At 41.9% G+C, this 17,976-nt stretch overlaps 1 protein-coding gene across 1 annotated transcript in view; it reads left to right on the forward strand.

Annotated features, from left to right (window-relative positions):
• The first annotated feature begins 5,390 nt into the window (after nt 1-5,390).
• Nucleotides 5,391-17,976, forward strand: part of LOC138610152 (transmembrane protein 132C) — a 178,482-nt gene continuing 165,896 nt past the window's right edge. Inside the window, exon 1 of the mRNA XM_069682860.1 lies at nt 5,391-5,438. Within this exon, the coding sequence (XP_069538961.1) occupies nt 5,393-5,438 (46 nt within the window). The 5' untranslated portion in view covers nt 5,391-5,392. The remainder of the gene's footprint in view (nt 5,439-17,976) is intronic.

A 17,976-nucleotide genomic window follows, 5' to 3' on the forward strand; every position in this document is an offset into this window, starting at 1 on the left:
TTACTTGAGTACTGTACTTGAGTATTATTTTTTGAGTTACTTTTACTCCACTACATTTGAAAGACAAATACGGCACTTTTGACTCCACTACATTTCTATGAATGTTCTCGTTACTTGCTACGTTTGCTCTGAAGTCAGCTCATGAATTTTCTTTTCTTTTCTAAAATCTGAAAGACAATAAACTGTGTTTGGGTAGTTCTGCGTGTGGTTTGTCTAAGTGGTGTTGCCGCACCTGGACCTCGTGCGTCTCCATGGTTGAACGTAGAGCACACGCAGAGCACACGTCACGACGATTCTCCACCTGAGCACCCTCGGCTGTATCTTCAAACTTCATCACGGCCTGTTATTCTGGAGCTGAAATGTGTAAATCTGCAGCATGTGAGCTTAAAAATTTTCTACATAAACACAATGTAGCAGAATGTACACCCGTGTGTTCTTGACTGTACTCATGCATTGTGAAAATACATTTTGAGATTTTTTTAAAAGTAGTTTGAATACTAGTATTTTTAAAAGCAAGTACTCCAGTACTTTAACTCAAGTAATAATTTGACTGAGCAACTTTTACTTGTATTGGAGCAACATTTGACCAGGAGTATCTATACTTTGACGAAATGAAGTTGTATACTTTGTCCACCACTGCAATTAACCCTCCATAAAAAGTGTTCAAAATATTTACACTTATTAATAAGCTTTAAAAGTACTAGAGGGCAGATTTAACTCTTTGACAGAGCCAGGCTAGCTGTTTCCTTGTGTTTCCAGTGTGTGCTAAGCTAGGCAAAATTTCTGCTGTTTGTAGCTTCATATTTAATGGACAGACGTAAGACGGGTATGTCTTTTAATTTAACTATTGAAAAGAAAGCTAGTTAATTTATTTCCCCAAATTTAACATAAAAGTTTTGATTATAGCCGCCTACTATAAACGCCCTTTTTGTCATTCATATTTATTAAAGTGTTTACGTCTTGTTGGGGCCGGACTGATTGCTGTCATTGGAGTTTAGGCAGCAAAGTTAAGGACAAATCATTGGGGACCAGTGACTTAGCGCACTGTAGGCCGTAGGAAGGTCACTCTTTGCCTTCCCTCTGGGCATCAGTCTTGAAAACAGAGTGACGGCCCCAGAGAGGCTGATAAGTAAATACAGTTTTAATGGGCTGTGGATGGCTGGTGGTAATCTGTGCAGGCTGGGAGTGGGCAGGGCGCAGAGGGCGACGGGGCATTCGGCAGCGGGGCTTTTATTAATGCTATCATAGATCAGATAGGCCAGGGGAGGAGAATGAAAGGTGGTGATGAATTTGGGCCTCCTGTCTGCCATCTGACCGGAGGACGAGCCACCGAGGCTGGCTAAGGTCATGGATGAAGGATACCACCCAAGAAAGACGACGCAAGGGGCGATTCATTATGTATAATATAGAGGAGAGGATCATATATACCCCAGGGAGCTACTGAAGGTCATAGGGTGACAGAGGGGAGCTTCAAAAACACAGCCTCTGGCGTGTTTCTGCTTCAACATTTGGTATTCTCATTATCTGAATATGCCACATAAGATATATAAATTATACAAGCAAATGTTTTTAGTATTCCTGACAGAAAATCTGTGTCTTACATTCCAGTAAAATGTGGCGATATGTTTCTGAAAGTGCATTTTGTTGTATCGTTGTGTGTCTGACATTTCAGTCTTCTGTGTATTTGCAAGGAATGAAAGCCTCCAGATCTTTCCCAACACTTCAAAGGCTTGAGACCTTTCTCCAAACATCAAAGTCTCGAGACCTGTCCTCAGAGAGTCACAACATCACATCTGACAATCGCTTCTATTTCTGCCTCCCAGATATCTTTAAATACTGCCATCAACTCCTCTCCCTGTTTAAGACTTCCATATTTCCAAATCTAGTGTGTCTTATCATCTTTAGCAGGGAGATGGATGGGTTGTGAGTTTATACAGCAGTCTGAGTCGGTGTAATTTAACCTGGGAAATGGACTTACCATATGCAGCTCTGAGAGGAGTTCGTCTACTTTCTGTAATGACTTGCAGCGACAGCCGAGGTAACCTAAGCCACTCCGGCTCTGCTGGTGCCTGCTCTGATTTCCAGCAGTTGAATGCACCTCAGCGTAGCGTGGGCTTCAAGGGATTTGACTGAGTGTGGGGCTGGAGTCGGGCTACTTTTGGATGGCTACCAGCCTTTGTGTGAGTGATGTTTCAGCCCACCATTACAGCTCTGGAAGTGACTGCTCTACACCAACATTTTCGTCTAATGCTTTCTGCAGCTGTACGAGACCAAATTTGTTTCCGCGATCAAATTGCACTCTTTTCGGTGGAAGCAAAGGCTTGGGACGATAAAGTGAAAGATGGAATTTGAAGTCGGCCAGAAAACCTTAAAAATATGACAAATGCAGGGGCTGTAACTGTGATTTAGTGGTTCAGGAGATTTACTTTGCCAACATCTTCACAACAACTTAGTGGAGTAGAATCTGTCCACTTTATCTAAGTACGACTTTCGGTGATTTCCCTTTTACTGTTTCCTTCGCAGATGTAAGTGCTGCACCCACAACACAGAATTAAAATATAGGTTTAGGCTGCAAATTCCTGTGCTGGAGAGTTTTCTCAGACTCGTATTTAAGAGACTGACTGACAGCATGTGAGACGAGTGTCATGTAGGGCATGAAAGCAATGAAAAGTATTCATACAACTTAGCTGTTGTACTGTAATGAACCTGTATACAGACAACGCCTTTGTTTATCCTTGTAAAGTTTTAGTTCAAATACAATTTTAGTTATTAACAATGACAAAAGGTTGGATTAGATAGTAAACACTGCCTTCCTTGGTAAAAGAACACCAATTACATTAATCACATCTATTAAAGTTGTAATCTCGAAGATCTCAGTTTCGTTCTCTTTGGCGGCACCTATGGCGATAAACGGTAATTGCGGGAGCACACTTCCCAGATATCCAGACAGTGTCACATGTGTGGCGTCCACGTTTGGCTCCGGTTGTAACTCTTGATTTTCCTCGCTGACGGTTGCTTTCCTTTTCAGACTGTTTGCTTCATCTGAGCTTCGGATTTGTTTCTTTTTCTTTGGATTTTCACTTATTGTTGAAGTTGTATCTGTAGTCATCGATCTTTTCTTTGTTTGTTCAGCCATAGTAGATTACTGTTTACTCGCAACACTTGCAGAGAGCAGAAAAGCAGCCGCTTAGCTCCGCCTACCCTCTCTGGCAGACCAACCACTACTGGCTGATGGAAAACACGTCGCTTACTGGGCGCCATGTTTTTTTCCGTGAAACCAGACACCCAGTCTGTAATACTGCAAAAGCAAAGGCTTTCACCAGTGGCCCATTGGCTCAATCACCATTGTGTTACCTCATTAGGTGATAGATAGCGACATAACAGACATTTATTTAAAATAAAAATCTTTAAGATATAACTTTAAAAGCATTAGAATCTTTCTGAAATCATAAATCCAAAGCAGACTGACTCCACTCACAGCAAAGCAATGAAACAAACGCTCATGAATAGAAGAGTTAGACCGGTGGCTAACTCATCTGATACATCTGTATTTAGTGTTCATGAATCTGTTTTATCTTTCCAGCACAACACCATCTGGCCTCACAGGAAACAAATCTGCTGCGTGGCTCACAGTCGAATCAGTTATCAGATTACAGTAATAAACCATATTTCACTTCATTCTCTGAGCTCACATTGTTTTAATTTGGATGAATTCATGAGCAACTTTTTTTTTTTTTTTTTTTGCAATGCAGTCACAACAAATTACTTATAAACTGCAAACATGAGCATAAAGCCATGCCTGATGTTGCATCAGAGCTAATGGTTATATTACCCATAATGCATGTTTGTCACCTTGTGAAGAGCATCAGGTCGCCCGCGAGAAGATACCAGAGAGCTGCTGCAAAAACAATACACGCTGGCTTGAAGCGTCCTCACGGCCCTGAAAATATAATGAATGTATGATGCTCTGAAATGCAACAAAGGCAAGAAATTAGTGCCATGCTCTCTTTTTTTCTTTGTCATTCACTATAAATTCTAACTTCACATTTTTATGGTGTCCACACAGTGTTTAGTGTCTCCCGTCCTCTGCCTCCACACCTGAGCAGCTGTTCAGTTCAGGTCCCAGGCCACACGGGGTCACTAGTGCCTGCCAAGTGGCGCAATCAAGCAATCAATTGAACATGTCCGATTACAAGTTTAAAAGTCGTTCTTTTTGTCCACAGAGGGCAACGAGGTCGGCGGGAAACAGGAAGTCATTAGTGTGGAGGCAAAGATGTGAGTTTGTTAAAAGCGCGTCCCAACACTCCTTTCTCCAGACAAACTGAGTTCCACGGAGATGTAAGGAGGTTTAATATGATTAAAATTGATTTAAAAAGTGTTGCATATCAATGTCTGACGATTTTCACCGCTACCTGCGAAGACTGATGTGTTGTCTGAGCGCCACACGCCTCCCGACGTGCGCCACAGCCAGTTATTGTCACTGCTGTAGGCTCCTCTCCTCTGCCTCTCTCGACGCGCATTGGACGGCTGACAATGCGTAAGCTCCACTGGAAATGAAGCCTACAGCCTCTCTACATAAACATCGAAAGATGGAGGCTTGAAACCGGACTTTCGCGGAATATTTGAGCCACTTGGTGCCAAAGTGTAATTAGAAGTGGCAGCTGAACATTTGGCTCGTGGAGCGGAGCTGTGCGCGCGCTGCTGTGGCTGCTGCATGCAGCTGGAGTTGCGCTCAGGACTTCACGAATCGTTGAGGTTGTCTGGGTGTGGATTTATGCAGACCTACGTTGTAATTTGAACTTCTTTACTTTTATGTATTTTCCAAACATGATGCCGGGCTGGAGCTGCTTCAATCCGTCACCAAGTGACGGAGTCTCCCCTCTGCAGAGCAGCCAACTTCTGGAGCCTGAGGATGCGGAGGAGACAGAGCAGGCAAACTGACCAACTGAGGACCAGGGATTGAATACGATTCATTTTTTTCAACAAATAGTTTTGGAGCTCCATGAGAATCATTGTCAACATGTATCACAATACATGTCTCAGTGTGGGGTTAAGCATTTTACCAGGCGTCTTTCTCTTCCAAAAATGCCTCAAAGAGTGATGCAAAGCCGCGCTCAAGTTCCTTCTCCTTACTTCTGCAATTTAGCAGACACAAACAAGTAGATAAGACATTCTGAAAAAGGCTTTCAAAACTGTTTTCCTCACGAACTTGGATTTTTGGTTGCAGCATTTGGAAATGCTGGCTGTGGCATGAGATTTTTTACAAAAAAAAGATGCCTTTTGTGTTTTTTCTAACGATGCTGCCAGACGGATTTTGTCTTTGAATTAAGCCAGTTTGTCTTCTTTACAATTTTTTGGGGGGATCCTCGCTTTCCCTGCTGCTCCAAGAAACATGTTGCATATCATTGCGCTTCAGTCGCTGCTGTTACTTTTTGGAGGTAAGCACAATTTCAGCATTTTTGCCTGGGTGTCCTCTAGTCCACTGTTTCAACTGAGGACGTGTTTCCTCTCTTAATAAGAACGTGCAGCCACATAAAGATAATGGATAGAAACTGTATCAAACATGTAAAGAGTCCAAGTAAGGTTTTGTCAGGTGGGACACATCCAGCAGAGACACAGGGGACTAACATCCAGTGAGTCACTGCTGTGTCAGGGTGTCAGCTTTATTTCATTATTTCACATATGTGATATTTTGCATGTTTTCTAATTAAGTTAAGCACCACGGGACAGCATTAGAGTTCCCATGTGTTCAGTGTCATATTCTGCCTTTATAAAGAAGCCCCTGCAAACAGTGTCTGTGGCTTTGCACCTGTACAACAAGAGCAGCCTTAAATAACATTTATCTCATGAATATTTCAATGTGACAGGGATTCTCTTGTGCACCTGAAGCCTTGGGGCTTTATTACCTCCTCACTTGTCAGGTTATTGCATCAAAATTCACCTCACAGCCAATAATAACTTCATGGAAAAAAAGTTGCAGCGACCTGCCGTGTTTAGAGACCCTCAGAGCTCAAGTCACATCATGACATCTCTGCATGTTGTCGACATGTTGCTGTCTTTTTGTTCTAATGTTAATTTCATTCTCCGTGCACGTGGCTCTGCTTCAGTCATTCCGTGCCACGACAAGGGAGCAGCGTTTACTTTGACTGCCCTGCAGCCAGATTTTGCAGATCTGAGTGCAGTTGTGGCCTCGCTAATGAATCCCCTCTGTCATGAGGGAAACAAATGTAACCTTAAATGCTCTTTGGAAAATGCATCCTGTCAACTATTGTCAACATCTTCTGCTGATAATACCTAGATTTAGAAGCTTCCTCTCTCAAACAGATGAAACGAATGACTTAAACTTTTCCACAAAGGTTGCAGCGGCAAATAATCAGTTTCATATCAACTCAGATATTTTCTTTATTCATACCTTGTTTGTCTTTTTGCCTTTGGACCAATCACCTTGTTGTATTCACGTGTACATCCAATCATGTATTAAAATAAAACAAACACGTACACTGATTCCCCACGGAATTAAAGGTCATGCATTTCCAGAAAGTCAGCGTTAAACACTCTCAAACTGCATCTCACGCATCCATCGGCACGTACACCTTGACGATGCGTCTTCCTCAGCGCTCAGAGGATGACTCTGATTTGACAGAGCCTCTATTATGAGTGCTGACTCACAGGCTTCAAGTGCACCGTAATGATGTTTGCCATATGCCAAGGCCTTCTCAGTATCCATACACAGTATGATACTAATTGAGCATTGTGTGTCATAAAGCTGCAGGACACAGCGTCTCGCTGAGAATAGTGATGAAAATTGATAACACGCTCCAGGAAATGAGGGGATCAAATCGGTGGTAGAAAAATGCCTGTGCAGCATAATGAAGCATAATTAGGGAGGGAAGTCTTCTGGTATTCGGCTGTGATTGTGACAAGACTCTTTGTTTTGCAAAGAAGAAATCTAATCAGGGCAGAGAGTTAAAATACTGCCTAAAATCTGCAGAATGAAATGTCATTAAGATAAAGTGAAGATAAAGACTAAAGGTCCTTTTTCTGCTTGCAGAGAAGCTGCTTTATTGCTTTTATTTTAAAAAGTCTGTCCTCTTTATTAATTGGAGCCACTAGGTGCTTTCCAATGAGACACCTCGCTGGGATTCCTGAGAGGAATATCCAATCTTCCCTCCCTTCGCCTTATCCTTGAGCTTAACAAGATCCAAAAGGGGATCAAGCAGGGATAGCCTTCAGTCTACATCTTTAAGCACTAAGCACACAGCCCATGCTGTCTCTTGTCTCCGCTGTGTGTCTGTCCTCATGCTTCTATATCCCCGTCAAAGGATTGGGCTTGTCCTATAGGATTTCTTTTTTTTAATGTTTCATTAACCCCGCAGAGATTCTTTGTCTCCTTCTCAGCGGAGAGTTTTAATCTGTAATTGTCTTGAAAAAAAAAAAAGATCCACTGCTGTGGTCCGCACGCCCCAGTGCCGTGGCACACATCCAGATCCTCTTCTTTTGCCCCCGGCAGTCCTTTAAGCTCCGCGACTCGTGTCCTTGAGCAAGCAAGGACCAAGAAATGAGAGAATGGTGACATACTGCACACCAAAGAGGGTGCTGTGTTTCTGAAACTGACTAGAAACTTACAATACGAGGGAGATGAGTGGACTTAACGGCAGGTTTATGCAGTTATCTGCATGCGATTAACTCTGAGTTCAGTGTGAGAGGCCTGATTTTAATGTTGGAGTGGAGGTTTATATCTTGACTTTTCCCCCCTTCATCAATGCGTTTAAGAATTCCAGTCAATCTCACTGAGTTGACAGCTCATCAGTTTAACTTCTATCAGCAGCATATGGTCGTTAGGGTTTAAATGAGTCTCTGTCTAAAGTGAACCTGCTCTGGATGAAGACCTGTAATGTAATTTGTCTGGTTTGTCGGTGTTAACTGGGTTGTGTTTTTTTATTAAGGCCTGAGAGAACATGAAAGGAGCAGGAGAAATCCCTGGCTTGGTGGTATTTTTATCCGGGCTATCTTACAGCTGTGCTTTGAGCACACTGTGATGCACTGCTGAGATCTGTGACGGAGGACGCTGATAAAAAGAGGCAGAATTTCTCTTTCTCTCAAATCCAATTTGGCTTAGGTGTTTTCCTCTGCTTCTATTCGTGGAGGGACGAGACTCCTTGCAGCAGCAGCGTGGCTTTAGTACCGCTGTGTAATTACCGACCATTACAAATGTTAAACGCCACAACTTTGAGTCTGCACCTTTGTTTGTTTAATGACCGTTTTATGAAGCACGCTGTGTAGGTGGACTCCCTTGTACTGCTCCTTCATGCTCATTATACTCAGAGTGCGTGAGGGAGGCTTACATTGTAGCTTTCCAATCAGTGGAGTAAAAGAGGGTTTTTGCCCCCATAAATTCATATATCATCAGCATAATGTCGTGTAATATTTCCACAAAGCACATCTGCCCCGCGTTAATTGGCTTTTTATAATTGCCGTTATCTCACATTCAATTTAATCAAGTTTCATGATTAGCAAAAGGTGAATGGAGGAAATCTGTGTAAAAGCTTTAAAGGGAGGGGCTGTGAATGTGTGTGTGTGTGTGAGGACGGAGGGAGGGGGGGTCATTGTAATAATTGACCAACTTGCTGATGCAGTGTTTGTGCGTTCTCTCATCAGTGGATAGTTGTTGTCTGAGCAGCAGACCTCCTCCTCATAAATCTATCCGTGGGTTCACAGCCAGACTGTGAGCTCCCGTCACGCAGCGTCGCCGAGGTGTGCTGCAACACAGTGAAAACACCGTTTCAAAGTCAGACTTTAAAGTGAAGACATGAATTCATTGTTATTCATGAACCCAGGCTGCATTGGCATTTTCAATTTAGAATTTATAGGTATCAAATTTAGAACGTATAATTTAATAAATATGTGTCTGCTGTAAGGATAGAGGGAAAACTCTGCCTCCGGTTCTGTGAGACTGTGTTAAGGCTCGCCACTGCTTTGAGCTAAACACTAAAGTAAACATGCTCACAATGACAATGCGAACCTGCTGATGTTTAGCAGGCAGTGTTCGCCATCTTCACATTAACTAATTAACCCTTAACACAATAACAGCTAATGCTGATGGGAGTTTCCTTACATTTACAGACACTTAAAGAAAATGCTTGAAATGTCTTAAAGAGCAGCTCCAGTCATGTTTTAAGATGTATAAAATGCTCTGCTTGAAATAATAAATTGTGTCTGACATGTTTTTTTCTGCAAAATACGTTTTAATTACCTTGTAAAAATCCTCCCAAAGCATCTCCTCCTCCTCCCTCATTAAAAATACCCGACTCTGCATAGGCCCCGCCCACTATGCAAATTTCCAACTGCCCTCGCTGTCGCGAAAACAAAACACATCTCTGCCATCGTTTAGTGGCAACTTGTTGAAACTTAGCGAGCTTAAAATGCAGTAATTGGTAGTAGTAACGTTAACGTTAGTTTGCAAAAATGACGCTGACGGTTTCAGCTGGCTGTAAGTGGTTGCCATAGGTTACACATAATAATATGCATAGCGTCACCTCGTCCAGTAACGGGATTGGCTCCTTAGGTTTGTGACGTCTCAAACCTGCCAATCTGAAAACGTGTTGTTCAGCCTGTCCTTGGTACACTGCAGTTTAAAAGCAGACAGGCCCAGCCATGGAGATGACTGCTGATGTTGTCCCTGATATGTCTTGTAGCACATGAAGAACACCACATAGAGATGTTTACAAGGTTACACACTTGATTTTCACTGGAGGGGGCTTTAATACCGTCATAATTGTTGCGGTTGTTCGGGCATCACAAATGTGTGCTGTGTGTCTGGACACATTATCTGGATAAGAAAAAGTACTTATTTTAATCTGGGTCGCAGACTACCTCTAGCAAACACGACCCATGGAACATGTGGGCCTCTGTACCTGTCATCATTCTGATCTGACCCCGGTAAGGATCACTTGACCCCTGACCGCAGTTTTTCTCTGGAGAACAGGCTCAGATCTGAGTGAGGATAAAGAAAACATGTAAAGTGTAAACACAAAGGCAAGATTAGATTGTTTGTTGTCCAGATAATTATGTTAAACAGGAGTAAATGTATTTGTCGAGTACGGAAGCCCTAAGCCGACGTGCATCCATTCATTTTATTTTCCCTTGATAAGATCATTTCTGGTTGTTTTCTGGATATCTCCACTTATTTATCTCGGAATAACAACGCTTGTTTTCTAATGATAACAGGATAATTATCCAGCGATGTAGAAAACAAAACAATAGGCAGGTCACTGTGACATTACAGAGCACATGTAATATGGCTGGTGTAGGTGGAGAGCGGCTAGCGGCAGGTAGCAGTTAGCAGAAGCCCCGGGATATATGGTTAGCACAGAGAGCAGACGGACAACGGAGTGGGGTTTTGCACACAGCACTTTTATTCTACAGTACTTAACTGACCAAACAATGCCGGGTCTCCACGGTGCTACTTTCACTAATCAATCAGTACATGAGCAGTAGAACATAGATACATAACCGGCACCAACTCATGGCAATATTCAGTACTGCAGTAATGCTACAATAACTAGACAGTTTCACACGACATGCCATTCTGCCATTGCCAACACTAATGAGACAAGTTAAGCCTGTTTGTTTTGTGCTTTTTCAACTCTGTGGATACGAGTTATGATCATCTGACGTTACAGTGGTGCAGCGTTGTTATCTCAAGATAACAATCAATCAGTCGAGATCTTGAGAAAACAACCGTAAATTACTCGTTATCACGAGATAACGGAGCAAATATAATGTATGGAAGCATGTCCCCTTAGGGCTTCCGTAGCTGTGATGTTTCACTCTAAACCACAAATGTAGCCAAGTCAGCAGGATTTAGCCGCTGGGGACCATTAATTTCTGTTGAAATTGTTGTGCCAGTCTATCATCTGGATGTTCAGATGTTTCACCTGATGAATGAAAACGTCTGACTTACTAGTTGCACTATTTGAAAATTCAGAGGATCAGAAAAGTAATCCTCTGGGGACCACGAATGTCAGTACAAAACGTCATTGTTATCAATCCAAAAGTTTTTCAGACATTGTTCTCAAATAGAAGAATGTCAACCTTGTGGTGGTGCAGGAGGAAAAGTGAGGGGATCAACAAGGTCACAGGATTCATCCTCTGGGGACTATGAATGAACCAAATTCCAGTGGTGGATGAAGTACAGATATCAGACCAGAAAATGACTTTGGTAGAAGTGAAAGTCAGCTGTTCTGTTATTACCTAAGTAAAAGTATCTGATACACTCACGTATTGAAAGTAAAAGTAAAGTAAGTAAATTATGGTAATAAAAAAAAAGTGGTCGGAATGTAAAGAATTATGAACTTTATTTCTAACTAAACCATAAAAATCACTTTGAGAAAAACTCTTCCTAAAGAGGCGTTTTGTTGACCCGTTTGTCTTCATCACCACCGTCACCCCGTCATCTTCCACCGGAATTGCTGGTGCCGACGTCGCTGCTGTCTCTGCCTCCATCATACATCCAGTATCACCGTCGAGTGGTATTCTACTCACGCAGTCGCTGCTCGCTTGCATCGACATGCCTGGACATGACTAAAAGCGAAACCGCAGTTTCGAAATCCTTTGGTGCACGTTTGCACTTTACTTACCTTTCTCCTTATTCTTCAAGGTTTTAATGCCAGCTGGCGTCTCAAGTAAAGTACAGATACTCTCAGAACAAACTTAATTCCTGTAACGAGGTACTATTACTTTGTTACATTACACAACTGCCAAATTCCATACTAGGCAAAGCTGTAGAGACGCTATTGAAGATCATAGAGATCATAAGGATTCACCTTCAGGGACAATGAATGTCTATATCTGTTCTTAGACCAAGCACTCTTACTTGACCTAAAGCTGTACCGCTAGCAGGGTTTAATCACTAAATGTTTCCTTAGAAATATGCAGCAGCATGAAGAGACTCTTCTTCTTCTTAGAGTGCTGATGAAAAGAAACATGAATATGTGAATATTTGAAGTCTGCTCCCCGAACACTCGACAGCTTTCTGAGCCGCAGCAGCAGGTCTCTGGTTGACATGACTACCTCCTGTTGGTGCATTAGCACAGGCTCATGTACGTGCATACTTTATACCAAACGACAAATATTCGCATCATACGCCTCGATAATTTTCTTCCCTTTACTTTGCTATATTGAAAAAGACTGAAAGGAAAGTCGCTCGAATAATCTCTTCCATACTCACTTAACCATGTTTAGATATAAAGCTTTATCCCCTGCAGATGATTTCCCCTAAAATTTAAAAGTCATTTTATTGTAACTATATTTTCACTGTAAATGTTTGTGTTGCTTTTTATAACAGCGGAACATTTTTATCGTGCAGGAAGATGAGGGCGAGCATAGATTTGCAGTGTTTACTGTGGTGTTAAAGGTATTGAATAAAGGGGTATTAAAAGAAACACGCCTGACTTAGAAGTGGATTTTTATTACTTCAATACATTAATGAAATGCCATTAGTCTGGGGGCTTTCTGTGGAAACAAAAACTGCTAAGACCCACAATATTCCATATTTAATATATCGTGCATTAAGCCTAAGACAATATGAATACACCTGAGTCGTTTATTTCCTGGGCCTTCTCTGCGAGCACAGATGCAAACGGGGGAAAAATAACATTCAGCCTGTAGAACATATTTTTTATCACAGGTATTTTTCTGTCTTGTTTCAGTCAGTTATAGCGTCTCTCTCTTTATGCTGCTCCTTAGCCGCGTCTTCCTTCCTTCCTGTCAGCAGTGATGAATCCATAACTCACATTGCTTATGCATTTTTGATCGGAGTAATCACAGGCAGGTGGCTGGACAAAAGGCTGTCACTACATCTGAGAGAGCGGAGCGCTCGGCTGTGCGCGGAGCTGCCGTCGTCTATCAGAGGCATCAGGGCTTAATGCATTAGAGGCAATGATCTGACAGGTACATATTGTCAAGGCCCATTGACTTCTTTGTGCTGTGACTGATTGATTGTCGAGATTATGTTAAAATGGAAGTCGTGCGTCTCTTTGTGATTCACAGTGAAGTGCTCACGCAGCAGAATGCTGAACAGCAGTCTTAAAACTGGCATTGAATTTTAATTTTAAAGCGTATTAGCTGAATTCCTCCAGCAGTCCGTTCAGTTTGTGAAAAATGAGTTTTATCTGCTGGAACGAGACTGAAGGGTTTGTTGTGCCCTCTCGTCTGTGACAGTGAACCAATGTTCAGCTGCAGGAAGAAAGGACTGTGCTCGATGGAAAGGTGCCTCTGACGCAGCACTTTTTATACTCTGAAACAAACAGCATTAGCCTAATATAAAACCTTTTTATATAAAACATAACCACTGTAAGAAATCATATTTATTGTCAGTGAAGCAGTTCTGGGCTTTACATCAGAGGTTTGTTTCTGCTCAAACTAAAGACGTAGTTATTCTATCTGAATGATCAAACTGATGCATAAGCTTATCTCTTGTGGTCACCATCAACAGTAAAGGCTTACAGTTGCTTTATTAGTGGTCATTAATATTTCTTTCTATTGCTTCAGAGGCACAAAGCACTAGTAACACATACACAGAGCAGTAAAGCACTGAGACAGGGGAACTATAGTAACAATATTTTGCAATGTAAGCTGCCATCAAAGCAAATAAAGCGATGTAGATGTGTAAAAATAGTAATAATAAAAAGAAATGTCAAAGATGTTCCTGAGAGCTAAAATAACTCGTATATATGTTTGCTTTAGTTAGAACATGCATTCATATGAAATTTAATTGCGTCCATAAATATAAAAGAATATAACATGATGAGAGAACGTAGGAGCTCTGTTTGATTAAAGGGATAGTTCGGTTGGTTTGAAGTGATTGTATGAGATACGTGTACTACATACAGTGGCCGGCACGGAAGCTAGGCTATATGCCGCTGCAGATAGGGTCAATTCCACACGTAATTTATCCACTTATAAGGACGTCTCACCTACAAATCAATAGTGGTATCGACTGTACGCTATTTTTGATTTCACCGCGTTTCACTTTACAGTAAGAAAGCCTCTTTATTTGGCACTACTTTGTGTTGATCGCGACACATACGTGTTACTACGCCTGCAGCGCACGGTGTCGGATCAGCTGTTTGTGTCAGCGGTTTGTAGAGAGAGACAACAAACTAAAGAAAATACAGTATTATAGAAACGACAAAGTGCCGTTCACGGTGGAGACCAGAGGACATTGTTTTCCTTCATGCCCCACTTCAAACAAACTGAACTATCCCTTTAAGATTACATGGATTTCTGCTATTCAGGTATCTTCAATAAAACCCTGACTGATACATGGGCTCTATATAAAGAAGGATGACACGTCTCCTGCTACTATTATTGTACAAAATAGAAGCCAAACTACCCCCTTTTTTCAGCTGCAAAATGTCTGTGTACATCTGGGTTATAATTCTTGACTGCATGAATTGATTGGAGGCACATGAGGGCAACACAAGCTGTAAATACTGACTTATAAAATTAAACTTGCTTGCAAACAGGAGCCTCACACTCAGCAGGCAGAGAGCAACAACAACATTAGTTTAAAGTTTTATGTCGGCTAACAGCAAATGTAGGTTGCATATTCAGTTGTCATTTGGATCTATTTTGGTCTCCACACTCTCCTGGGGAATAATATCTTCCTCTTTGGCTGCTAAATGCTCCACTAGATAGTAAAGTTGAGGCCTGTAAAACCACAACTATGATGCTCGAATGCTAGCCATTGTTCATATTAAAGAATTGTTTTGTGCAGCTTAAAGAGCAACTTGCAGGTTGGAGACCTCAGTGAATCCAAGTGTAGAAAAAGGATGAAACGAAATATATGAATGAATACACTGTGGTGACTTCTGGAGTGACTTCTGGAACTTTCTCTGTTAACTCAGGCTTTCTGCTTCGGGCAGTTTTACTCGTCATTTGATGCTTCTTCCGCCCAAAAAGGAGCGCTCATTGACTGCTTCAGTCTGGCTGTTTATATGTGAAGCGATGATGAAAATGAGTCTCTAGATGCTGTGCCATCATCGTTCTTGTACTCTGTGGATGCAGGGGAGGATCCAGACTATTTTGACTGGGGTGGCCCAACTGGGGCACTGACTTAGGCTGGGGTGGCATGAAGTATGTGTCCACACAAACACGCAAATGAATAGCATTTAATTAACCCTTCCTTCTAAGTTTAATCCTTTAAGGACTCAAACTGAAGATGTGTGGTCAGAGTAACAATTTAAAGTACTAAAGCAAATGTTCCACACTGAAATGGAAAGACAGCTATAACACAGCCCATTTTAACAAGTCCCACCTCTGAAAAGGCAAATAGCCCATCCTAGTTTAGGATTTTGGGGTGGCACTTTGATTGGCCAATCAGATTTCAAGGCGGGCCCAGGTCACCCCTGGCCACCCCTCTGGATCCGCCCCTGTATGGATGATCTACTGAAATTTAAAGTCTTCATTTTACCTGAAGCAAACAGGTTACAACGAGAAGAGAGAGACTGGAGGTGGGGGGTCATATTTTCTCAGGAGAGAAAACGTTCTGACTAAAACCAATGGATGTTTATCGACTAAAACTGGAGTAAAAAGTTTTGAGTTGACGTTGACTAAAACTAGACTAAAACTATAAAGGGTAAAATTGACTAAAATGTGACTCAAACTAAAAAGCATTTTCGTCTGAAGACTAAGGCTTAATCTAAAATAGCTGCCAAAATTAACACCGCACTGAAGATGAAGAAACTGAATTCATAAGACGGACCACAGGCTTTTAATTTAATTTTAATTATGAGCCTGTTAGGCGTCAAAGAGAGCAGTAACAGGCCAGGATGAGGAGAAATAACAGCCACAGGAGAGACATTGAGTTGTAGTGCAAGAACCAGTGGAGCACTGGGCAGGTGTCGTGGTGAGTGACTGGTGTTTGCTTGCGATATCTAACGCTGTGTTCACATCACAACATTGTAAAGTTTATCACATATTGTATAAGATATTTTCTTTTTTTTTGTTGCTTGTTAATTTAAAAAACTCACAACAAACATTGTACATATCTAGTATTTCATTACTCATAGTCTACATCCTTTAATATTTCTTTGTCTCTGTCAGTTAGAAAGTGTTAGTGACGTACTGAGCTGTGTTCACATTAGACCAGCTGGTGTGAAAGAGAGTTAAAATCATTTCCAAATGTGATGCACTGATTGTGGGATGTGCTGTCGATTCTCAACAGAAATACTGTGCAGAACAATCATTTGTTCGTTCACTACAACTCAGTTAAATGTAAATGTCCTGATGTACGCCGTGACCATTGGCTGGATGGTACTTGGTGTAATTGGAATTCCTGTGTCATGTGTGCGTCCCCAATCAGTCCTGACACAATCACTGCTTCCTAATCAGTGTGAAAGTAATGGCCACCTCAGAGCACAATCAGTGTACAAGTTAGTCTGACAGAAGTGGCTCGAACTTAATGAACACCCTCCAGTGAACACTCTGAGTCAGCGGGACAAAAAGCACCTCCTACAGACATCGACTTAAAAGCCTTGATGTTCCAACACATGTGTAGTGCAGAGACATGTTTACACTAACGTTGCCCTTATTGTCCAGCAGCCTCCAGTCTTTAGGTTTTTGGCATCCTGGAGCGTTCATGCTGCTTTGTCTCTCTCATGCAAGGGGACAGTGAGCCGATGCCGAGGGAGGATTAGATTTGTCCAGTCACAATATTGACAGTGTGGCAGCAGTGAGTCATTGGCCTGTGGTTCTCAGTGGTGTCGCCCAGGCCAGGGGGGGGCATCGCTGGCAGTCGGCTAACGCTGCGACGGCTAGCTCTGAAGCGCTATCAGCTGCTGCAGATTCTGCTCTTAACCCAGAGGCCTGCAATTTCACAGGCAGCGGAAGAGCCACACCAAGCCGAGACAGAATGACCCCGATGATAATGAAGGGTTAGCTTAACATTATTACAGTTTCACTCAAACTGGGAATCATATTGTAATAGGATGTTAATGCAACATTAAACTGCCTTTCCAACATGCTCAGAATTAGCATTTGGATTATCAGACATGCTTGTGGCATGGCTTTAAGAATTAAAATGTTACCACTTTGGCCAAGACTGAAATACCACATTTTGCACTGATATTCCTGTTCCCCAGAGGATGACTCCTAATGACTTTGGTTACTCTGTGACCTTTAAATGTCTGCCAACAGCAGATCAAATGTTTCACTCTTTGGGTGAAATATATCAACACTGACCTGATTGATTTGGCACAAATTTGGTACTAACATTCACGGTGACATTCAGAGGATAACTCTTTGAATTATGTGATCCCTCTGAGTAAGTAGTCTCAACAACTTTGAAGACGTTCATGTTTCCCCTCAGGATAAATTGTAACCACTTTACAAACAGCGTCATCATCAGGTCAAAAATTGGGTTTAATTAATGACAAAGTGCCTGGGATGTAATACCGTAATATTTGGTGTAGAAGACGCACTTTTAAATACTTTTCTCTTCATCTAAAAAGTGGGCTGCGTCCTATTTACCATTGCGACCAATATACCAGTATAAAATGCAGAGAGATGTCATTTTCTTGTGTTACTGTATTTTACCCAGACGATCACGCTATAATCTAGCTAAAGCTTTGTCATGGACATGCGGCGTCATGATCGCCAGTGCAGCTGCCATCCTCACAACTATTAACATAGCTACCGTAGGCTGAGCTCAACTACAGCACCGGTAGCTAGCAGGATTGCAAACTCGACATGGTGAAAACAGATGGTAGGCTGTAATTTGCATGTTTTTTGACTGTGTTTCAAATGAAAATGAATTGAAATGGTGCTGAAATAACTTGTATACACGTTTCTATCAATAAATAGCGATAGAGAACATTTTACCCTCTGACAGACGTGTTTTATATTCCGGGTTTTATGGTAACGTTCCCAACAGCTGAAGTTATTCTTAATGTTTGGTGCTAATTGGCCAAAGTT

Source organism: Semicossyphus pulcher, unplaced genomic scaffold (assembly GCF_022749685.1).
Source record: "Semicossyphus pulcher isolate SPU_LCO1_2020_fin unplaced genomic scaffold, fSemPul1.0.p SCAF_6, whole genome shotgun sequence".
Lineage (NCBI taxonomy): Eukaryota > Metazoa > Chordata > Actinopteri > Labriformes > Labridae > Semicossyphus > Semicossyphus pulcher.